Raw genomic sequence first — 24,777 nt, 5'->3', positions numbered from 1 at the left:
CTGTTGAGGGCCTGTGGCAGTCAAACATGGCAGGAGTGCAGGGCAAAGCCAAGGAGCTCATGAATGGTCAGAAGTCCATTGGTCAGAAGTCCAATGGTCAGAAGAAGGAAACAAAGGAAGAGAATAGGGTCCCACAACCCCTTCAAGAACACTTCCTTCGTGGCCTTAAGACCACCCCCACCCCCACTATGCCTCACTCTTAGCGTTTAGACCATTTTCTCAATGGCAAGAAGCTGGTACCAAGCCTTTTTCTTTGGCCTTTTTCAAGCCAAGTTTCTTCAAGGCCATAAATTTTAGTTCTTCATTTTTCTAAATAAACCCCTTCAACTGTTGTTCTTTCCTTTACCATTTGGAGCAATCTGTTGACTTCTGCCCAGCTGGCTGAGGAGGTAATGCCATTGCATCATTTGTCATCATTCTTCATCCCTAGTAGTGTTTGTAGTATCCTAACACCTTTATGTTCCTGTCATTGGTTATCAATTGCCTTTCAACCCCTGCTTGATGAGATAAGATGCTGGTCCCCTTCTCTGTACCTTTCTCTCTCCATCCAACTCTCACTAGGAAGCATTTAGTAACACATTTGATCCTTATTTTATTTTATTCTAGTGTTTGTGAGATAAAGTTTCCAGTAGTCCAGGTTGGCCTCAAACCTACTATATAGCCAAGGATGTCCTTGAACTCCTGATTCTCCTGCCTCCACCTCCTGAGTGCCAGGATTTCAGGGGTGAGCTACTCCTCCTGCCTAGTTCTAATTTTCAAAAGCACTTGGTCTTAAAAGTAGACATGAAGGATGGAGCTAGTTTTCCCTGAGCATCCACTAGTGTCAGGAGCTGTGCATACATCTTATTTAATCCTTGTGGCAATCCTGAAAAGGGAATCACATCATTGTGACCTGAGACATGAGAAAACTGTGAGCAAACCACAAATCTGGTAGGGACCCAAGCTGGATTTGAACCAAAGTTGAACTACAAAGTCCCAATCCTTTTCCCAGAGGCCCATGATTCCTCCAGCTTCACTTTCATCTACAACATTTTGAGTTCCTTTTCTATGACCAAAGTTTGGACTAAAAGTCATTATCTTTTGTTTTTTTGAACCCCATAACGATTCTGGCTGGTTCACCAGAGGGCACAGGAAAGGGCAACTTAAGAGGAAACTGAAGGCAATTGCACTGGCATGGGATGGAGGGAGTGGGCCATCTGCTGAGATGGATGGTTTAGCTGCATGCCTTGGCAGGCCTCCCTCTCTACCTGGGGCCTAGGGCTTGGCCTTTGGAGGCTAGCACAGAAATCTCAGGTGGTGTCTGAGGTGACACTGGGGGCCATGTAATAGCATCACTATGTCTCTCCCAGTCATACTGCCTGGATGTGAAACAAGTTTTGAATTTTGAAGGTTATATAGCTGACTCAGACCATTGCTCGGGCATTGCGGTCATAGACACATGTGGGAAATTCCCAAACTAACTTTCCCACAGAGCTGTTTTGGAGTAGGGGACAGAAAGAGGCCAGGGGTGGAGAATGTATTTTAGTTATTTATTTGATTAGTATCTGTTAAATTGGCAGACCACTTCAACCAGAGCCTCGGAGTGGGATTCCCCCAGGGGTCACTTCCGGGCATATAAGAGTCTAGAGGTTAGAAGGCCTGGGCTCAATTTTCCATACGGAGTGGAAAAGGCCATGATAGAATAAAGCTATCTAGCTTCTTTTTATTCATCTTCATGCTGCTGTCATAGAAAAACATGTGGATATCCACACCCATCTGCTTCCCTCAACCCTGGACCACCGGGGTTCTTCCTCTCTGTTGAGACTCTAGGCATCCCCCCTGCCACCCACCTTAGCTACATCCCAGTCTTTCCATGTCCTTGCTTCAGCCCTTCTTCTTGGTCCCTGGCTTACCACTTGCACCATACCTCCAAAGTGCTCCCACCCTGCTGCCTGACCCCAGTTCATCTCGTTACCACTGCGAGATGGATCTGCTTACAGAACAGATGTCTGAGGACTTTCCCAAGGCTACTCTGCATCTTACATCATAAAATCCAAATGCCTCCGTTCAAAGAACTCAGCCAGTCCTGGCCCAGTTCTTGGCATCCTCTGGTGGATAGAGAACTCCCTGAAGACAGACAAGCTGTGTCGGTATAGGTTAGGACTAGGGCTGCAGAGATTACTTGGGATGTAACAGGGTCAGGACTTGTTAACATGAAAGAGTGAGTGTGACAAGGACATCATGGACTAGGTTATGCCTCAGTGGTAGAGTGCTTTATCTTCCACACCGAAGGCCATGGGTTCCATCCCAGTGTTAGGAATAAGATCATTTAAAATTACCTTGCATGGTTTTGTGTGTAAAAGAGCTGTCATTTGACTTATTTTGTTAAATAGCTATGCAGGGGACTCTTTCACTGGCTGAAGGAGTAGCCTTGGATAAATCTTCTGATTTTCTGAGCTTCTAATCTTCCACAAGAGTCTCAAACTTACACTCAGGTCAGAGTGGCCCACAGAGGTGTTTGTTGATGAACACAGGAAATTCATTTGAAATGCCTGTGTCCAGCACATGCATGCTCTAGTTGTATACTGTGCCAGCCTGTTTCCCCCCTCCCCTGACGCACCCCATCATTTTCATTCGCTGTTCAGTGCCTGAAGGCATTTACATTTGTGCCGCTGGGATTAGACTGTGTTTACTCCCCCTTTCAACTCTGGCATGCTGGAATTCTGTTTAACCTGCTTTGAAAGGAAACATGCTAGTGCTTTGCTTAAGCGGTTTGCAATGCCATCTAGTAGCCAGTAGCCAGGCACGACTGACCGTGCTTCCTGAAACAGCCCAGGAAAGAACAGTAGTATTTCTGACTTGTGTGGTCAGCTGCACAGGGAGATGGTATTCCATTGAAAGTGATTGTTTTTACATTCCCAAGCACAAGTGGTGCCCGTCTACAGTGCAGAAAGGACCAAGCACAGTGTGCCATTGGCAGCCAGCTGGGCATACAGAGGGCATTGGTTAGAAGCACAAAGTATGGATTTAGCCCAAGTTGCCTGGCAGGGTACTCTCCAGGACAGGGTATTGAATGGGAGTGTGTGCTGGATATGGCCCAATCTATGGAGGGACTCCACAGAGCCACACACAGAGGGTACAGGGAGATCAGGGAAGCATTTTCCCCACTGGTTCCTTGGCATTAACCAGTCCCAAGGGTTGCATGAGCTGCAAATCGGCCTGGCCATAGGCCAGCAGGGCACAGCTTCCTTCGAGATGTTAGACAGACACAGCAGCAACTGGAAGGCAGCAGCTCGGCTCCAGCAGCAACGGAACCCCACTCTTTTGGGGCAACATCTGGGTAAGAAGGGCTGAGGGCTGAGTAGATGCTGGTGAGTGTGTGGACCTGTCAGGAGCCATAGTCAGGCACTGGGTGGAAAGCAGAACTGCTGATAGCTACAGCCACTGTGCACACACTGTGTTAGGGCTGCCCCTAAACTTGGCATGAATGCTGGAGAAGGACTGTCTTTTTGGGGAATCACAGTGGCCAGTACCCTGCATGTGGGTAGTCATGGGCTTCAAAATGGTGGCTAGGAAAGGGATGGGGGAGAGGGGTGGCAAAAGGAAAAGGCCCACATGTCTGACTAAGCTGTCTCACGGGTCTGAAGCAACTCCAGGGTGCTTCTCAGGGAAGGAGACTGATGCTTGGCCTCCCTAACCCGGTTCTTTCCTACTCTGCTTGCTTATGAATTCAAGGAGACCAGTCTCCCATAGTCCTCTTTGGCAACATTAACTAGAATGGAAAAGGTAAACTTTGCAAAGCAACTTCACGGCACACATTGCGAAATCCCCGGGGAAATGTTTTGACATGCTTCTCGGGCACGGTTTCTTTTGTGTGACTACAGCCCACTCATGTCAACCAGGCACTGAGTGATACACTTGGGATTGAGGCCCACAAAAAGGAATGGGCACTCAGATGGTGGGGGCTGTCAGGCTTCACAGGTGCTAAAGGATGATAGATGCTGGCTGGGCGAGGCTCGGTCGTGGCCAAGACCAAAGATTGGGAAGATGAAGGAGGGAGGATATGTGGAGATGGAACACGACTGGAGGATGACTGGGGTTGTGCGATGTGTATATGTGTGTATGTTTGAGACATGGTTGGGGAGCCTCTCTGTAGCTGTGGCATGTGGATTTCTTCTGAACAGCTTGAAACCAGAACGCTCTGGCACTGACGGCATGGCTAGGGACAAGGCCAGAGATCCCAGTGTCAGATAGATAGGAGCAGCAGGAACTGGTAACCAGACCTGTGCCTGGCAGTGGCAGACCCCCTGAGGTTTCCTTGCCTCCTCCAGCTAACTTGCAGTTTGCTCAATGGAAGCCACAGAAACCCACACACCAAACTGTGCCATTCTTGGTGCATTCAGGGACTCCCGGGGCTCTGAGTGTGTACAGTTCATGAAGCTAGATCTTAGTTGCAGACATACATATAATATACCTGGTCCTCTGTAGCTAAGCCTATATTATCACTGCCTGGCCAGGCAGCTTGCTGGGATGTAGTTGCTTGCTGAGATAGGAGCTATGTGAGGGATTCTGGGATCTCTACTGTTTCTTTTCAGTACTAAGAGTTCAGAGCATACTAAGGGTTCAGAGAAATCCCGGGCTCTGCAGTCTGTATCCTGCCCATTTTTCTCATCACTTCCTACTAGGGATACCCGAAAAGGTTTGATACAGAAGCTAGCCAGCACTTGGCCCTTCATCCTTTTGGCTGCTAGGCAGCTGGCCAGACCTCCATGGTGAAGGTATCCATTCTATGAGGGTCCTATGTGAGTGATTTAAGGACAAGCATCCTTTAAGCAGCAAGGCTTTGGTCCAGCAAGTGGGCCCTGGCCTGGGGATGCTACCAGATGCATACAGGACCACACTCTCCAGCCCAGCCCTGGCAAGTAGCATTTGAATAGGAGTCGGCCAAGTCTGAGACAACTTGTGGTATGAGCAGCCACAACACCAGTCTCCTCACATTACTTTTGAAAACACTGTGCAGGGGAAAGAAGGCCAAACCCAAAGCATCTGTGAGCCATATTCGGCCTCCATGCTGCCAGTTTGTGACTGATGGGAAAAGCAGCACTCGGTTGCACATCCCTGAGAATTCTTTTTCCTTAGTGAACTGTTTTCTTCTTTAAACATTTTTTTTTATTTATGTGAATGTAGGGGAGAGTATGCCCTGTGTGTATGGGTGTCTAAAGAGGTCCAAAAAGGGCATCAGATCCTCTGGAGCTGGAGTTATAGGACGTTATGAGTCATCCCTCACCCCAATGTGGACTTAGGTCCTCTGGAAGTCAGCAAGGACTCGTAAGCACTAAGCTATCACTCCTGTCCCCAGTTGTTTTCTTGGTCTTCTAAACCCTGCTCCTTGAGACAAATCAGCACTTTAAAAAAAGTCTTTTTTTTTAAAAGATTTTATTTATTTATTATTATAAGTAAGTACACTGTAGCTGTCTTCAGATGCAGCAAAATAGGGTATCAGATCTCATTAGAGGTGGTTGTAAGCCACCATGTGGTTGCTAGAATTTGAACTCAGGACCTTTGGAAGAGCAGCCAGTGCTCTTACCCACTGAGCCATCTCACCAGCCCCAAATAAGCACTAATTCATTCAATCCTTAGTGTTGCTACTGAAATGCAGTTGAATATTTATTCATTGATTTATTCATTCATTCAAATTAACTTTATAAAGAGACCATGTCTCACATATACCTGTAGTCCTAGCACTGGGGAGGCTGAGGCAAGAGGGTGGCAAGTTTGAAGCCAGCCTGGGTTATGTAGTGAGATTGTTTTGAAAGCAAAGGAAAGGGTGAATAAAAGCAGTCTCATGGGCTGGTGAGATGGCTCAGTGGGTAAGAGCACCCGACTGCTCTTCCGAAGGTCCGGAGTTCAAATCCCAGCAACCACATGGTGGCTCACAACCATCCGTAATGAGATCTGACTCCCTCTTCTGGAGTGTCTGAAGACAGCTACAGTGTACTTACATATAATAAATAAATAAATCTTAAAAAAAAAAAAGCAGTCTCAGTGTGTTGTATAAGTTGGTCTTGAACTTCTGGACCCAACAATCATCCCACTTCGGCCTCATGTGTGGATGGGATTACTGCCACATACCACCAGGCCTGGCTTTCAACAAACCTTCATTAACTTCATTGGCAAGGGCAGTGCTGGGTTGCATAGATGAAGAAATATAAAAATAATACTTGCCTTTAAGAAATAGCTAGTCTATTGGGGAGAGAAGCAGAGAAGAGCTCCCTGAGAGGGGCAGCCCTGAGGCTGGAAATAGAGGAAGGAGACATCGCCAGGACCAACAGGATGAAAGTGAAGAGAACCCAGCTGAGGAACACACAGGGCTTTCCTGGCCTGGGAAACCTTGGGCAGATGCCGAGCATTCTGGAAGGCAATGGCATGCTCAGGCGTTGGCGGGCAGCCCTGTGATGGGTGTGTAAAGGAATGGAGAGCTGGGAGCGGCAGGAAGTGAGGCGAATCTTTTGGGGCCTGGTGAGCCATGATGTGCATCCTGGCCATTTTCCCTCTGGAGGCAGCAGGGAGCCAGCTGAAAGGCTACAGGGCAGGCAAGGTCTGTCTGACCTTGGCTTTGGATGGTCCACACTAGGGGCCTGAATGTGTCAGGTGGATAGAAGGGACAGTGGAAAGGCGCTAACCGGGGAACCAGATCCTCAGTGCTTAGACTTGCTCAATCTAGACCTGCAGACTGGGGGTGGGGGTGCTGAGGTGTGAAGATATGCTGGTGAGCCTTCTGTCTTTTTGTGACAAATGCTTGTAATAAACAACTTATAAGAAGGAAAGGGTTATTTGGGCAGATGATGTAAGAGGTTTCAGTCCATAGTTGGCTGGTTCCCTTGCTTTGAATCTGTGGTGAAGCAGAACATACAAATGGGGTGGGGGGAGCTATTTACCTTAAAGCAGTCAAGAAGCTAAGGGCCCCACCTACTAAAACCCATCAGTGCTATCAGCTAAGAGGAGGGATGTGGGAAGCTGCTACTACAGCCACCCCTGCGAACTCAGCTCACCATCTCATGGGGGCTGGCTCCTGTGGGCATCTAACTACCTTCAGTCCCCATTGGACATCGTAAAGGTGACACATTTTAGAAGCAAACCTGGCCTTGTCTCCCACCATTGCTCCAATTCTCCCTATCATGGTTAATGTCAAACCGAGCTTTCTGACTCCTCAAAACCAAATGGTCTCAATTCTTTTCCCCCATCCTCCACATTCAAGTCACGTTGTTTCCACCTTCAAAATAGATCTGGAACCAAATGACATGCTACCACTTCTGTGGCCTGTGGCCTGTGGCCTGTGTGTCACCTCTCACCTTGCAGCCCGTGGGATCTACAAGCATCCTGTGGAATCTTCTTGCAGATTCCTCCCTGGCTCCTCTCTACTCATCTCAACAGCACAGCTAGTTTGATCCTGACATGGGCCCTTGCCTTGGCACAAATCCTCTCTGATAACTCTCTCTTTCAGGTTGCTGTCACCCCTGCGTGTGTGACCATATGCTGACATTCTGCTCCTGGTTAGTCATTGCTCCAGCCACAGTGGCCTCCAGGGCCTTTGCACGTGCTCTTCCCCTTACCTGGCCTTTCCTCCAGATTCTGGCCCAGCCCCCTCCCTCCCTCCATTGAGAACATCGCATACTGACTGCTTCCTAACTAAGCTTCTTTGGTCCTCCTGTTAAGAGAGCAGTGTCTCAGCCCTCCCGGCTCCGGAGCTCATCTTTTGTTTCATGTTTCTCCAAACGTCTTGCTTCCTGCATATTTGAAGCATTTGTTTTATGTGTTGCCTCTCTCGCCCCCCCCCCCAGAATGCAAGCCCTAAGCAGCAGGTGCTTTTCCCTCTGCTGCCTCTCCCTATGGTTTGGATTGTGCCAGGCGCATAGAAGACTACTCAGCAAGGATCTACTGAATAGAGACACAGAGGCTTAGTAAGGGTCCCTGAGTTGCTCTGAGCCACCTCTAGGCCACATGACACAGAATTCTCAAGAGATTCCAGTGGATTATAGGAGTTAGCAGGCCTAGCCAGAGGAACCTTGGACCAGCCCCTTCCCCTCTCTGATCTTCAGTGTGCTCATTTATAAAATGATTACAAACACTGGGATGGAAGATGGTAAGATTGTTCACAAGGGAAAGCCAGCTTCCAAAAGTTGTCTTCAAAGATTTTCATGAGCATCAAGACATATGTGTGTGCACTCAAACCCAAATCCAATATGGATGCCAACTAACTAGCTTGCTCTGTGGACTCTGTCTCTGCCTTCTGAGCTAGAATTATAGATGTATATATGTATACACATACACACACACACACACACACACACACACACACACATACATATACACACACACCCCTAATTAGGCTTACCTGCAATAGCATGCATGGAGCCATGAGTTTCATGCCTGGAACTACAAACACATTAAGTAAATAAAATTTAACAGATTAATACTTTATATTGTGATGCAATATGGTAGGTAGTCAGCACTGGAGTCAGGCCTGGTGGCATGGGCCTGTTATCCTGCCTGTTTAGGGGACTGAGGTGGGAGCATGGAAGGCCTGCCTAGAGTAGCATTCAGAGTGAGTTCAAGGGCAGCTTGGGCAACTTAGAAAGCCCCTTTCTCAAAATAAAAACTAAACAATAAGACTAAAATTGTAGTTCAATTATAAAGCAGTTGCCTAGCACACAGCCCTACATTCAATTTCCAGTACCGCATAAACAAACAAACAAACAAACAAACAATCACACAGTGTTTTGAGTTGCTCAGAGGTGAAATGAGCAACTGCTCCACTGCCCTTGCCACTCAGGTCCCGAGACAGAAGGCAGAGATTTCTAGGCCCGTGATTCCCCATTTCTTTCTTAAACTCTTCTAAAACACAGTCTTATCTTCAACCTACATCTATAAATAATACTCGATTACAGCTGTTCAAATAATAATGGAGAAGGGGGCTGCCAGGCTGCTGCATTCAGCTGAGCCTACAGTGGTCCATGAAGTGGGCTTGGTTCTGACCATATGGGCCCGGACAGGGCAGTGGTCTGAGAGACACCAGTGGTGAGATGACAGTCCAGCCCACTTCTCAAAGCCAACATGCCTACCATGGCTGGACTCGTAAGGACCCACTTCCACTCCTAGGCTCAGCTTTCTTATCTAATCTAGCCAGAGCTTCCAGTTTATCAAGCACCTGTCACTTAAGATTTAATCCTCACTGTAACTGCAGATCAGTATCCTTGGGACAGGCACAGGGGCGGTCCCCACACAACCTCTTACTTCTTCTATAGAATTACCAGATACTTGCTCACCAATGTCTAGGCTGGAGCTAGGAGAGAGAGAGAGGGAGAGGGAGAGGGAGAGGGAGAGGGAGAGGGAGAGGGAGAGGGAGAGGGAGAGGGAGAGGGAGAGGGAGAGGAGAGGGAGAGGGAGAGGGAGAGGGAGAGGGAGAGGGAGAGGGAGAGGGAGAGGGAGAGGGAGAGGGAGAGGGAGAGGGAGAGGGAGAGGGAGAGGGAGAGGGAGAGGGAGAGGGAGAGGGAGAGGGAGAGGGAGAGGGAGAGGGAGAGGGAGAGGGAGAGGGAGAGGGAGAGGGAGAGGGAGAGGGAGAGGGAGAGGGAGAGGGAGAGGGAGAGGGAGAGGGAGAGGGAGAGGGAGAGGGAGAGGGAGAGGGAGAGGGAGAGGGAGAGGGAGAGGGAGAGGGAGAGGGAGAGGGAGAGGGAGAGGGAGAGGGAGAGGGAGAGGGAGAGGGAGAGGGAGAGGGAGAGGGAGAGGGAGAGGGAGAGGGAGAGGGAGAGGGAGAGAATGCTTCATTCTTTCTTTGGCTCTGTGTAGGCTGCAGGTGGAGCCTAGGGAAGAGACCGCAGGCCAGGCCAGATGGAAGCCATCACTATCCCACCGGCTGAGCAGAAGGGAGGTGCCCTCCCTGCCTAGCCCCACCAGGAATGCTGAGGTTCCTAAGGCCAATTGTGGGGAGGGGGGCAGGTTACTGTAGGTGATGAACTATTTTCCTTTCTCACTCTGAGAGCACTTGGTGAGCTGCTCTTTGTTACAGTAGAAACAGAAAACCAGAAAAGCCCAGCGGGGGTTAGCCAAACTTTTCCTTTGTTCTGCTGAATAGGAGGAGTAGGCAAGGGGCTGGGTGGGGCCAGCACAGGGCAACAAGTCTGAAGGTAAAAGACCAGGATAGAATTCTAGCGGAAACGACGACAATAACTAATAACACAAAAAAAACACTGAATGCACCCAGTGAGGAAGACGCCTATCTCCTTACAGGTCTAAATCTGCAGCCGTGAAAACTTTATTTTTAGCATCCATCTATCCATCCATCCATCCATCCATCCATCCATCCATCCATTTACTCATCCATCCTATGGCTATATCACAAACAGCCCACAGGCCAAGTCCTGAGCTTCTGGGAACTGCATGGGGGTGAGAACAAAACAGGCAAGGCTTCTCCTTTTTTCTTTTATTTAGAACCAAGTCTCCTATAGTCCAGGCTAGCCTTAAATTTACTGTGTACTGTAGGCAGTAAATGTTATAAAGAAAAGAAAGCAGTGTAGTGTGGAAGGCTAGGGCATGTCAGCAGTCTGTCGACAGGGATCTAGGTGTGAAGGTTGAGAAAGGGGGCTGGTGAACATGCAGTATGTATACAGAAAGGACTGGTGATGGGGTTAAGCAATGGTTAGCTGGTTTTCAGCTTCCCTGGAGGATGTCAAGTCCTGTCAGGGAGATGTTTGGTGATAGGTTCTCTGAACAGCACACTATCCTCAGTGTTCATGAGCCCTGTTCCTTCACATGGCGAGACTCCATCTCATCTTTCATGACAACACAGGCACCATCACAATCCGGGTTGAACACCTTTGTTCACTGCATGTTTGTGCCTCTGGTGCTCAGTATAGACTCGGCCCCTAGGGAATGCTTACTGAAGGAAGGAATAAATGGGTGAATGTTGTTTCCTCTGCTTTCTCCACTGACTGGGTCATCCCCAGCCCTGGACAGATGCTCAGCTTATCTTTCATTCCATGGGAAAAGCCTCCCTCAGCCTCCTCGAACCTACCTGTAAACTCTTGACTATCTCTATGAAGCCTTCTTGACTTCCCCAGGCAGGGTTGATCCCTCCATCCTCTGAACATTCTAGCACACTCTATCTCCCCTCCCATTACTAGCCCTGATCACTCTATGGTGTTTGTTTTGCTGTCACCTCTCCTAACCTGTGATTTGTCTTAGTGGCAAGGACTGTTTTCATCACCTGTGTATCTCCAGCACTAACCCTTAGATGGTGCCCAATAAAAATGTATTGAAATAAGGTTGGGAATATAGCTCAATAGAGACTGTACCTAATATGTACAGAGCCCTCAATTCAATCCCCAGCACCAAAAAGTGGAATCAATGTGGTAAAAAAAAAAAATAACGATGAAATTGTCAGCCTTTTTGTGTGTGTGTGTGTGTGTGTGTGTGTGTGTGTGTGTGTGTAGTTTGCTGGAACTGGCTTGTACTGGTTAGTGACAGCCAATTGTTAAATATTTAGGAATGTGTGAGCCAAATAGTAAACATTCCATCTTTAAAACTGCAATTACACCAGAAAACAGACGACAAACTGAAACTGAGGGGCAGTCAACAAAATAACTGACCAAAAATATGCAAGGAGGAGGGATCCTGGAGTGTATCCTAGAAGAGAAAAAAGACTGTCTAGGGAAGCCTGGTCAAATCCGAGTTATTTTGTATGGTGCTGCACCAAGGTTAATTCACCGGCTTTGACAAATGCTTGATAATTCTTCGAGATGCCAGCTGAAGGGGGAGCTTGGTGAAGTGTGCACAGGGTGGAAATCGTACAGCAAAGAGACTTGTAAGTCTAAAATTATTCTGAAATTTTAAAATAAACTGTTAAACAAACATAGTAAATTCTATAAATCTGTGATTAGATAAATCATGCCGAAAGCAAAGGTGATCAATATAGCTTCTCACTTCCTAATTCTCTTGAAGCTTTCCACCGAGTCTATGCCCTTGCTCTTCTTGCTCTCCCCTGTGTATTCATGACACACTGCGCCATAGCTCCTCCCACTTTGTGCCACATTTATGTCACTTTGGAAGCTCGAAATGGGCCCAAGTGTATCTACATCATGGAAATCTGAAAGTGCCACAAATCAGGGCTGGGTTTCTTGTTCTGGACAATTATACTGTAGACTTAAGAAAGTGATGGGAGCTTAGCATACATGAGGTCCTGAGTTCCATCCCCAGAGGGACCAGAAAAGGAAGAGGAAGGAAGAAGGAAGGAAGAGGAGAAGAAAGAAGAGGAGAAAGGAAGGGAGGAGGAAGAGAAGAAGGAAGAAAGTAAGGAGAAAATGTTAATAACATACATGAACCTTGAATCTGTGGTGTGTCTATTGCTGGTAACTTCATGTGTGGTACACAAATAACTGAGGAATGATGCTCTCGGTATGCATGATGATTTAACAAAAAAGTTCACACAATGACAAATCCATGAGGGTTTACTGCTTTTTTAGTGGCTCAGTTTCTTTTTAACTTATGAACATAAATGAACTGTCTACCTAGGAAGTGCACTGGCCTTTCTACCACAGCCAGAGTCTGGCATCAATGAAAGCACTATGTGAGATTCAATCGGCCGTGTGAAATCTGCAACAAATACCTGTCTTATCACCTTTTATAAGCTGTGTGTTTTGTTGTCTTAGATAAGTATATGTACAGTGCTCACTTACCTGCATGCACACGTTTTTGAGAGACCACTGATGAACATTTTTTAGAGCATCACTGGTCCCAGTGACTCACTTTGTCCTTAATTGCATTAAAGAGAAGAATATCTGCACCTCCTCTGGGCCACACCACACCAACCCTTTATATGGAGACCTTGATGTTGCTCTTTGCCTCAACTGTGTGAAAGCATTGCGGTCTTTCTTTTACAAATGGGGCTATTGAGACCTAAAGAGGTTAAGTGAGGAGGCCAGAAGTAAAACACTGCTTATGCCTACATCCAAAGCTAGTTATTAGTTCTTGTTGCTGCTGTAACAAAGCACCATAAATGTAGCAGCTTAAGGCAATACAAATATATTATCTTAGCCCTGCGTGAGCGCAAGCTTTTAATCCCAGCACTTGGGAGGCAGAGGCAGGCGGATATCTGAGTTCGAGGTCAGCCTGGTCTACAGAATGAGTTCCAGGACAGCCAGGGCTATACAGAGAAACCCTGCCTCGAAAAAAAAGAAAGAAAGAAAGAAAGAGAGAGAGAGAGAGAGAGAGAGAGAGAGAGAGAGAGAGAGAGAGAGAGAAAGAGAGAAAGAGAAAGAGAGAAAGAGAGAAAGAAATAAAGGTAGGTCTTATTTTGTTGATCTGGAGGTTGAAAGTCCAAAGAGATCTGAACTCATACTTGTGTGATGTGTGGTTTACTCACTGAAACACCTCCCCAGACCTATTTTATCTTTTTGATTAGCATATGTTTATTATACATGATAGCTTTATTATTGCATTTTCATATATACACACATATAAAGTTCTTTTTATCATAGTCATGCCCCACTATCTTCTCCTGTTCCCCTTCCATTCTTGCTTATCCTATTCCTCCTCCCTGACCCAGTCCCTCTTCTGTGTTCAGGTTTGTATTTGTTTGGTTTTGATGACCCAATGAGTTTCATTAGGATTGTCCACAAGTTTACAGGTACCAGTGGCAACTGCTGTAAGCTCAAGGGCCAGACAGCTGTGCCATGTTCTAAGACGGATTTCCCAGCACTCCCACTGACCGCCCCCCCCCATCCTTTAGCTCTTATATTGTTTCTGCACTCTCTTCCAAGATGTTCCCTGAGCCTTGGAGGAGGGGTTACAAATGACCTATTTATGGGTAAACCATCACTTATCCTCATCACCCTGACCAGGCCTTGTGCATCTTCTTTCTTCCTAGGTTTTCATATCACCCTATTCTTGAAAGTGTCCTTTCCCACTCTTGCCAATGGCACAGTCAGTCTGTCTGTGCTTAGTATTCCTCTGCACGCTCTTTCAGGCTCAAGCTGTCTAAGCAACAGTTGCCTACCTTTCTCACTCTCTACACAGGGAGCTTCCTGCTTCCGGCCATGAGAAATCTCGCCTCCTGAGACTGTGATCAGAAGTCCCTCATGCCCCAGAACATGGCAAACAGATACATCTCATCACAGCTTGGTTTTGCCATTGGTCTTGCCAAAAAGCTGTTCCCTTCTCTATGCCAACTCCATACCCAGCCTTTGAGGTGCCATCTGAATTGTTCTTTGGTATGGGAGCATTTAAATTTTTAAAAATTTACTTTTTTTCACAGCTCTTTGTATATGTGCAAGTGTGCACATACACACACGTGCTACAGGGCACATGCAGAAGTCAGAGAGGGTGTGGGGGTTGGCTTTCTCCTTTTCCATCAGTAGCACTTATTTTTGACAAACATCATTTATCATTATGGAGAAGCCACAGACTGGTGACCACTGGGCTAATAGCCACAGATTGTGTCCCAGAACAGTTAGGAATCTTTCCATGTGGCCTGGATTTCTGGCTCCTTTGGAAAAACAGAAAAATCTGGTAAGTTACTAGATGTGCATTTCCACAGGACAGTAGGTAACTAGATTGGGATGGTGGCTTCCCCTCTAACTAGAACATGTCCTGTCCAGACCTTCACAGTCCCCACCAATCCTTATTAGATTCCCCTACCTTTCTTCACTATTCTGTCGGGTTGGCTCATAAAGGCATTTGAATTACCTTATCTGAACTATTTCATTCATGCCCAAGTTCCTACATATACCATGATCTCTTATGTACATGTGAAACTGTTTGAATTTCTTCTGTTTCTCTCATGCTGGTACAGACATAGCAAAGTGTTCCATCAATACTGAGATGGAACAATTTGCCTTGAGGTGATTCTTTTTTCATTTTATGTGTATGGATGTCTTGCCTGCATGTATGTCTGTGTAGCATGTGTGTGCCTCGAGGTGACTTTAGAATGTATGTGAATTTACTTTCATAGCACGGGAAGGCAGTATAAAAGTAGCATTTGTTTGCAGAAGCTCATATCCCTGACTCAGAGGAACACGGTATGGATGGCAACACTGCTCCCATGTCACAGAGGAAAACTGAAGTTCAGAGAGCCACACAGTAGGATGAGCCATAGTTTCTGTAGTCAGTTTCTGTAATCAGGGCCAAAGACTTTGTCGTATAAAGCAGCTTCCGGAGACGGAGAAGAGCTGCCCCAGACTCTCTTAGAAAGAGAGCACAGACTCTGAGAGGTTTTTCTGCTTAGACAGAGATCAGGCATGTGTCATGCACCTACTCTGTGCCCCGTGCCCTCTCGGGAACCCCAAGCCTCCTGGTAGGTAGCCCACTGAAAAGGTGAAACAGATGAGGCCAGATTGCTGTTGGGATTTGGGGCCTATTTGATGAGTCGCATTTGATTCTGTCACAATTGACAGAAGCCCCTTGCCTGTGTGTGCTTAGAGCTTGCTACTCCCACGTGCCGTCACTGGCGTGCGGTGTGGGGTGGGAAAACACAGAGAAATTATGCGTGCCTAATTGTGCAGCAGCAAGCAGGAAGGAATGTGCGCACGCCAGGGGCTCCCACTGGGGCAGCAGTCTGCTGTCATGTTTTGCTGAACAGCTGCAGGAAAACTTGTCTGGACCCTTGGATGCAGAGGGGTGGGTCTGGCAGACGTGGGTTGTAACTTTGGTGGCAGAAAGGATTTATAGGAAGCAGATATTTAGAGTCTAGAAACTTTTCTCTGGAACCTTTGTCTGTTTCCTCCCCCTCCCCACACACACGCCCTCTAGTCCCCTCCAGCTCTTAGCCCTGGCTAAGAAAGAAGCTATGTAGGAAGACCTCAGGCATGGGGCCAAAGTGTTCTTCAACACCTGACATGTCCACAGACCCATTTTAGGGTCACCAAAATGTGTCTGCTCATCTTGGTGCATGTACTAAACCTCTGGACCACAAGCTCCAGGCCAGCCATGAAACAGGGAAGATAGGTCAGAATGGGGTGAGGATGCTAGAGTCTCAGGTAAGAGATTGTCTTTCACACTCTATGGGATGCCCAGACTCCATGGTCCAAGCACTTCCTCTGGTCCTAGAAGCACACCCTCAGTAGTCCACTCAATCTCTTTGAAATCACATGGCTTACCTCTTTCTGTGTGAGAAAGCAGAAGGGAATGTTTGCCTATGTATCAAGAGATGAACGTTTAAGCTCCATAGTGATGCATCTAAATAAAAAAAAAACTATTGTGCTCAGTGTGTGTGTGTGTGTGCGTGTGCGTGTGTGTCTGTGTGTGTGTTACTACAGATGAAAACTAGACTTCACACACCTTAAGCAAATGCGATATCTGAGGTATATCCTGTCCCTGTTCATTACTTCTTATTGAGGGTGCTAGTCTAAGATATTTAAATTCACTATTTCATTCTTAAAAGAAAAAGATCAAGAACTTGAGTTAAGAGAGGAAGACTAAGTCATCAAAAGTCACCCAGGGAATCAGTGACGGGGCCCTCTCGAGCTCCATGCAGAGCCAGCATACCACCTGCTAGTTCCACTTGATACACAGGAGGAAAATGGAATTTAGGAGGTTCCTAGCATCAGGGGAAGGGCTGGATTGTCCTATTCTGTCTCTGCTATCTAGCTTGCTGTGTGACTTTAGGCACATTACTTAGCCTCTCTCAGCTGTCTCCTGTTTGCAAAAAGAGGTAGAGTTGGAAATGTCAGCATTCCAAACCTCTGAAAGTCTATACCGTGAAAAGCAGTATTAGTAGGCGGTAGAGAGGAGGGGACTCCGAATGCCCAGATACAAAGGATGGGAAGTTGACCTGGGTGTGCCTTGGCTTTACGAGATGGAAGCGGGCCTGGGAAGGAGACTTGTCAAAGTGGATACAGCTCACACCACCCCCTCAGCAGCCATTCTGCAAGTAACCACGTGAACCAGGTGATCTCTATGATGACCAGGTTCAACAGGCACACCTACACAGTGGGCTGCTGCTGCCACCTAGGGGACAGTGGTGACCCGGAGCTTGGACTGTACAGAACTGTGATTCAATCACTTGCTGCACATTCCCTGTCTCCTGCTGGTTTCCGGAGTGGAGAGAGACAGCCTGGCCCTGTTCAGTGGTGGGGAGGGGAATGAGGCAGAGCATCAAGTGCCGCCTCTGTTTGGGGAGTTATAAATAAATCCATCTGGAAGTGTTTGGGGCTGTGAGAGCTGAGGGCTGGCCCTGCAGTTCAGACCATGTGGTGCATATTTCCATCCACACCAGCCCCCCCCCCTCACCCCGCAGTCCCCAGAGACTGTCTGAGCCGGGCAGGAACGTCTCAGGCCCCACCTCAACTACCAGCCCCCACCCAGGACTCCTCTACTCTGGTGCAATCCACAAGATCGTGGCTGAGCACTTTTGAATTAGTTCAGTGGGCCCTCGATGCCTGAGGAATGAATGCTTTTTGTAGCTCAGCATTAGGCAGGACCTGTGTTAGAAGTGAAGCATGCTAGGTTTTTAGGATGACCTCAGCAGGCAGCTAAAGCTGGCCTGGGTGTAAAGGCGCTGCCCGAGTGTGCTTGTCCCTTTGTCTGGAGCACCCAGCATCATGCTGCTCAGTCGCAATGAAGCCATGAAATGATTTATTAATGTCTCAAGCACCTGGTGCTCAGCCTTCTGGGCTGGACAAGGAAGGTAGAAAATGACAGCGTCGGAGAACTTGAACTCAGAGTTCGAGTTGCCCCTTATCTATGGAGTGCCAGCTCCAAGACACCCACTGAGTGTCTGCATTGTTCTTCCTTTCAGAAAGCCCTATGACAAGGCCCAATGGGTAAACTAGTCACAGGAGGAGATTAACAACAACTAATAAGCAGAATCATAGCCATAAATGTCTAGAAAAGTTATTTTTAAAAATTCACAATTGTTTATTTCTCAAAGTTTTCCATTGATATTTTTTAAACTACAATGTCCAGTGAGTAGGAGAAACTTCAGACAGCAAGACCATGTGTGCAGTGTGCAGCATGAGTGTGCAGCATGCAGTGGGGGGGGGCAGCATGGGGGCAGCTGCACACTGTTGGCAGGTGAGGCTACACAGTTCTTTGCAGTGCGAGGCTCTCCTTTGCAGTGTGGATCATTCAGTGCCCTGACTTTCCTGACCCAAAGTGGCAGTTGTACTCTGGAGCGGCTGGGACAACCAGACATACCTCTATACATTTGCAGATATTTCCAGGGGACAGAAGGGACAGGCCCTGGCTGCAGGACATTTGGAAGGAACTTGACAGTAGAGAGCTGAAAAGAAACCTCTCTAATGTGAAATGCTAAGCCAGCCCTCTGCGCTGACAAGCACAGAACTGGCAAATGCTGAGTTCGCCCCAACGGTATGAAATGATCCTTAATTGCTGGATCAGATCCCAGAAGCCCACAAGACCACAGTCCTACCAAACTGGATTGGAGCCAAGAAGCAAGCCACAAGCATGGCAGTTAGGGATCTGCTGGTGACATGATCACTTGGGAATGTCCACAGGCTTATACTGCAAGCCAGCCCCAGGGACAGAGGGTAGGTATTGAGTAGGTGTTGTTGGATGAGAATACACTATGGTAGAAGTTGCACTGGAGGCCTGAGATCCCATTAAAATGGCTACAGGTTAAGGTATTGGTGTTACCGGGAACCCCCCAACAGCACTCAGATGACCACTCAGATACAGTTCATAGACAATTGAAAGTCTTTATTCCAGCCAGCTGGAACTACACTCAGGTGTTTGGGACCCAAGCGTAGCCTCAGGTGTTTAGGGTAAGGGTGTTAAAGACAAAAGCCACATCATAGTACCTCAGCAGCTGCAGGGGAAGGTCTGCAAGCAGGCAGTTTAACTGAGGCTAAGTTTTTAGCTGGGCATCTGGACCTTGGATACCTGGAATAGAGTTAGATAATTTCTGCAGGACTCTCCATCAAGGACATCAGATTCTAGTTAAAACTAGAATGGCCTCAGCAAAATACAAGATGGAGAAATCTCTGCATTGTCTTGCCCTGTCACATTGAGAAGGGTGAAGAGTGACAGCAGGATATAGGCCCATCATATAGCACACAGGAGCTGTGCTGCCTCTTCTCTGCCTCATGCTCCCATTCTTGGCGCGAGTATCCCCATCCAGGGCTTCATCTTGTATTGGGACCATATTAGCAGTGTCCCGACTATTCTGTTTCTGTTTCTCTGCCCTCTGAAATCACCAGTTTAGTTGTACAGGGGCTAGAACCCAAGGCTCTCCATAGTTGGCCACGTCATACACTCAGCTAAAAGTATCTTCTGGCTTTCACCCCATCCTACCAACATTTGCCAGTGCCACCTATACCCTGCACCAGTGCCACTTCGCAATCTGACCTCCATGACCCCTATCCCTTGTCATTCTGCTCACTTGGTTCCAGTTAACTTTTTCCAGGCTCCCTGCTTTCCTTGGTCCCAGACCTTGCTGTGTAGCCAATGCCAAGTGAGCATACACTGCCCTTTGCTCCTCATGGCCTTACAATTATTCAATGCCCTTTGAACTTTTCTCACTGCAGTGTGAATTCTTAGGATTCAAGGCTTGGCTGAAATGTTTTTGTCTTTAGGAAAGCCTTCCCCAGTCCCTGAGACAAACAGTCACCCTCCCCACTCTGTGGTCAGTCCCTGCACTGGTTGGTAAGTTGCCTAAGGGCATCAGCCAGGCATCATTCAGTTTTGCCCTCCTCCTCAACCCCCAGTGGGGACAAAGAGTGACCCAGCGATAAGATTCTCCCCAATTGGGCCATTTTTTATAGCTGTTTCCCTGTGGCTACTATATTTGGATGAGGGTTTTTGAAAGAGCCAGTAAAGGAATGGCTAAGATGCAGGGCCAAAGCCAGGGACAGGGAAGTAAGGGTAGAAAAAGGAAGGGGAGAAAGGATAGAAGAAGAAAGGGGATGGCAGAGGCCCTTTAGCAGGCTCCCAAAGGGCACTCTGGTAGCAGAGTGGGGTAAGGAAGGCAGTTCCTGTGGTGGGTCAGCCAAGTATACAGTTATTAATGAGCATTAGTGCCCTTCAGTGGCAAGCATTTCATGAAAGGATGTCTTGCTGGGACCAAATGACAGTCAACCGTGACACTCTTAGTAAAGAGCAGATGAAGCATCGAGGTAAGAGCTGCCAAACTCCTCAGAGAGCTCTCAAGGACTTCAAAGGCTCTGGAACCCAGAACTTCTTTTCCAGAAGTCTCCCTCTTGCCTAGGAAAAGTAGACACAGGAAGAGAAGAGACAAATGTTGAGCAGCCTCTGCCAGACACATGTGACATACAGAGCTCAATGACCCTTACTAAGGCTCTGTAAGGTACTATGGCTCCATTTTTGAGATTGGAAAACTGAGGTCCCGGCTGGGTTCAGAGTATTACCCAAGGACACCCACTTGAGAGAGTTGGACTCAGGATTCTAGTGTAGGTTACCCTTCCCCTGATGAGTGGGCCAAGATCCAGAGGCTGGCAGCAATTTGATCTCCATCTTTTCTGACTTTGGCTATGGGGCTCATTTCTTTGGATTGATTTATAGAAGTGTAAACAAAACACCGGCACTTTTTCCTAGCTTTGGAATGGGTCCTTGGTGTCATGCGCTGTCCTCCACTTTCTAGCTGGGCACCTTTGCTGAGGGGTTCCTGAAATTGAAGCAGAGCTTTTAACCTGAGAATCTGCAGTGTGCGCAGAAACACTCAGGGTGCTCTTTGTCTTGACATACATCCAAACGTGGATGCCGGCAGCCTGGCCCAGGCTTTCCGGCCATGCCCTCTCAGCAACCTCACCAGTATATGATATGGCTGATGCTTGCCTGGCCTCCCAGCCCCCCTCTCTCCCTGCTTTTTAATTTCTTTCAGATGTCTCCTCCACACTGTCCCCACTGTGGTCTGTTGCTTTCGCTCAGTGGGTGATGGATGCCTTCTGTCTGTTGACAGCTGTGAATGACAGGAAGTTGGACAGGGCAAATTGGGACAGCTTTTCTTGGAATTCTCACATTGATGTAGTTAGGCTAGCTCTTGTAGGTGCCAGGGGCCCAGTGAAGGGAGCAAAATAGCACAAAGCCCTAGTAGAGGCTTGGCTCTGAGGTGGGACAGGTTAGCTAGGAAGCCCAGGATGGCTGTTTTCTGCACTTGCTCTTGAGTCAGGAATAGAGTAGAACCCTCTGAGTTTCCCAGAGTTGTGTGTCCTGCTTGAGGGACAGTATGTTAGGAGGCCCCTGCTATGCAGAGGCCTTCTGAAATCTTGCTGACAACAGAACTCACATTGGTATGCACAAAGACACATAGAGGAACAAGGCACTCGTCCTGCATTGGGGCTTGTGCTCTGGCCATCTTATTGGAGCAGGACGCCTCAGAAAAACCTTCAGAACCTATTCAGACGAGGGGTAAGAGAAGATGGGTGGAACTGGGCAAAGCATGTGATACACATGTGGGAAAATGCTGGACAGTGAATGGTACAAATGAAAATAAATAAAATATATGCAGAATCTGAGCTGCCTGTGCTTACTTAGGCCTGCAAACCCAGCAGTTAACAGAACCCAAGCAGAAAGTGTGTGAGTTTGAGGCCAGCCTGGGCTACACAGAAAGATTCTGACTCAGCATGGATGGGTCTGACTTAGATCCCCTGCATACATGTTATCGTTGTATAGCTTGGTCTTCATGTGTGACTTCTAACAGCAGGAACAGGGGCTATCTCAGACTCTGTTGCCTTTCATACTACTTGCCCCCCACTGGGCTGCCGCATTTAGCCTTAATAGGAGAAGACACACCTAATCTTACTGCAACTTGATGTGCCAGGGCTGGTTGACATCCATGAGAGGCCTCCCCTTTCCTGAAGAGAAGTGGAGGGAGGGGAAACTGCAGTTGGTATGTAAAATTAATTAATTAACTAATTAGTTAATTAATTTTTAAAAATCCTGGCTCAAAAGTAAACAAACAAACAAAAAACGCCAAGTCTAAACAACAAAGAGTGCAGCCACTTCTTTTCACACTCTGTGGTCCTCTGCATATAGGTTGTGGTTGTGCCTGCAAGAGTGGGGTGCAGCCAGCATAGAAACCCTTCATAGAAAGAGCCCAGACAAACAATACCCTCAGCTCACTTTCTCTTTCTTCCCTTGTCCGTACAGGTGCCTGCCACTGGGTGAACGGGACTCGCAGCCTGAGGGCAAGGGAGCTTGCTGATGTAGCCAGCACAGGTCAGCTACCAGGGCCAAACTGTCGAGGGGTGGGGGGAGACGATGTGCAATGTGCGGAGGGGCAAGTAGACAATGGCCAGGCAAGCTGCCCATCTTGGTGGCTGGCTTCTCCACTTACAGCCTCCACCATTTCTGGACATATTTTTCAATTGCATTTCTCATTCCCTGTCACCCCTTGCCCCTCTTCTATGCCACTGTTAATAACGGCACTTAACCCCATCCATTTACATTCCTCATTTAGCCCATGCCCTACTCTCGCAGTAGAGTGGGAGCTCCAGCAAGGCAAAGACTTTGTTTTGAACACTGCTATTGTTGCCATCTGGTACATAGTAGGTGATCAACAAACAGTGAATAAATGATTGAAGGGATGCACTGGCTTGGGCTACCCAAGGTGAGTCTGTTCTTAACTTTTTGTGGTAGACTGTAGACATCCAACTTTTACTCATGCCTGCTGGTATTGATTTCTTCCAAAAAGGAAGAATGGCTGCCATGTCTTCAGATTTTCAGGTGGGGAAGCCTTTGCCGCTCCCGGGATTGTGGCTACATGACGCTTTGTCAACCTTAGCCTGCTGTGTGTTATCTAAGTGTTTGTCAGCAACTGTGGGGCACTGGCCTTTCCTCAAAAAACACCGTCTGCACTAGTGTACCTGCTTTGAAATGAGGAGGATTAGAGCCACTTCCTTCAGGCTCAAGGGCAGGGTGTCTGGGAGCCATGTCCCCTGCCATCATGCTGATGAAACCTGTTAAATCTGGATGAGAAATGCAGATGTGAATTCCTAGAACCCTGCAGCTGTGTCAAGGATGTTTTAATGACACAAATACTACAAATATATTCTTAGCAATGTTGGTGCTGTTGCAGCCCTGGTGATGGAACCCAGTACCTTGTGTGTGCTAGGCAATCACTCTGCCACCGAGCTGCATCCCTAGCCCATGAATACACTGTTATTGTGAACAAAATCAGTTCAGCAGCTGTAAAAATCCACTTTGTGTCCACCGTGCTCCCCAGAGGTAGCCACTGTTCTCCACATGGAGTGTTCCCCTTCTTAGGGATCTTCATCTCCGTACATAGCTTGGTTTTACATGGAAACTTAAAACCATTTAGTGCACCGAACACAGTAGTAGTCTGCAGCTTGCTTTTCTCACTTATCAATGTCTTGGAAACCTCTGTGTGAGGGGTGTCTACCTCACCATTCTCTTGATTAAACTTCATATTTTCATCATTGCAGAATGACTTGCCATTTCAAAAAGAATACAGGTGCTCTGCCCCCAGCTTTTCTCTATGCTCAGAAATCCAGAACAGCACACAAGCAGGATGCTGACACTAGCCCAAGAATGAGCATTCCCCCCTGCAAGCCATGCTTATCCAATGCCTACTTAACCCTTAGCAATCATGTTTTAAAAAGATTTACACTTGTGTGTCTGTGCACGCTAAGTGCCTGAAAAGCCGTGGTGTGGAAGTCAGAGAACAACTTACAGGTGCCAATTCTCTTCTTTCCACGATGAGGGGCTGAGGACGGAGCTCAGATCATCAGGCTTAGTGGCAAGCACTGAGCCATTTCACCAGCCCCACCATTTCTTTGTCTTATTTCATTGACTATACTTATTGTACACTATATTATGGTACGTAAGGATATTTTCATGCAAATATATGTTGTACATTGAACACATTGTCCCATACCCCTTCCCCTGCCTGTCTGCACCACCTTCATATTAGTACTCTTTGTGACAGTTTCGCTTCTACTTCCATGTCATATACATGATTTTATGTATCTAGATAAAATCTAGGAATCACAAGTGACAGCAAAGATATGGCATTTGTCTGTCCAAGACTGACTTAATTTGCTTAATATGGGTATCTCCCCTTGCATTTATTTTCCTGCATATAGTTTAACAACTTTGTTCCATTTCTTGAATTAGGTCATTTCAACAGAATTAAATAAAAAATATAATCAATCATCATGTCATCTTTAGGGATTTCTTTTAATCACCCCATTATCTAGGGCAGTGATTCTCAGCCTATGGGTTACGACCCCTCTGGGGTCTATCCTGCATATCAACTATTTATATTATGATTCATAAGAGTAACAAAATCACAGTTATAAAGTAGTAACAAAAATATTTTTATGAGCCGGGCAGTGGTGGTGCAAGCCTTTAATCCCAGCACTCAGGAGGCAGAGGCAGGCGGATTTCTGAGTTCGAGGCCAGCCTGGTCTACAGAGTGAGCTCCAGAACAGCCAGGACTGCACAGAGAAACTCTGTCTTAAAAAAACATAAATAATTTTATAGTTGGGGGCTGTCACCACAACATGAGGAACTAACTGTTTTACAGGGTCCCAGCAGTAGGAAGATTGAGAAGTAATGCTCTAGAGAGTCATTGTCACATGTGATGACCGTTTGTTTATTTGTTTGTTTAATTTGTTTATTCAACACTCCTCCTTTGTCTTGCCAAGTGCTTTTCCGTGGTCTTGATGTATCAAAGAATGTTTATCCATTCTGGCATTGGAGGGTATCTGTAGTGTTTCCTAGGTTTGGCTTTTATGAATAACACTGCTATGGGCATTTACCTAGCAGCTTTTTAGTGGACGTAAGCTTTAATTTCTCTGGGACACATGC

General features: G+C 47.2%; 1 protein-coding gene across 2 annotated transcripts in view; it reads left to right on the top strand.

Moving 5' to 3' along the window:
* Nhsl2 (NHS like 2) overlaps positions 1-24,777 on the top strand; it is a 243,962-nt gene that overhangs the window by 76,841 nt on the left and 142,344 nt on the right. For both annotated transcript variants that reach the window (XM_085838085.1, XM_029473275.2), the window contains exon 2: positions 22,096-22,164. In XM_085838085.1, coding sequence (XP_085694211.1) covers positions 22,096-22,164 — 69 coding nt within the window. The remainder of the gene's footprint in view (positions 1-22,095; positions 22,165-24,777) is intronic.

This window comes from Mus caroli, unplaced genomic scaffold (assembly GCF_978045245.1).
Source record: "Mus caroli unplaced genomic scaffold, Mus_caroli_1 scaffold_5, whole genome shotgun sequence".
Lineage (NCBI taxonomy): Eukaryota > Metazoa > Chordata > Mammalia > Rodentia > Muridae > Mus > Mus caroli.
This window is presented reverse-complemented; position numbering and strand designations above follow the sequence as displayed.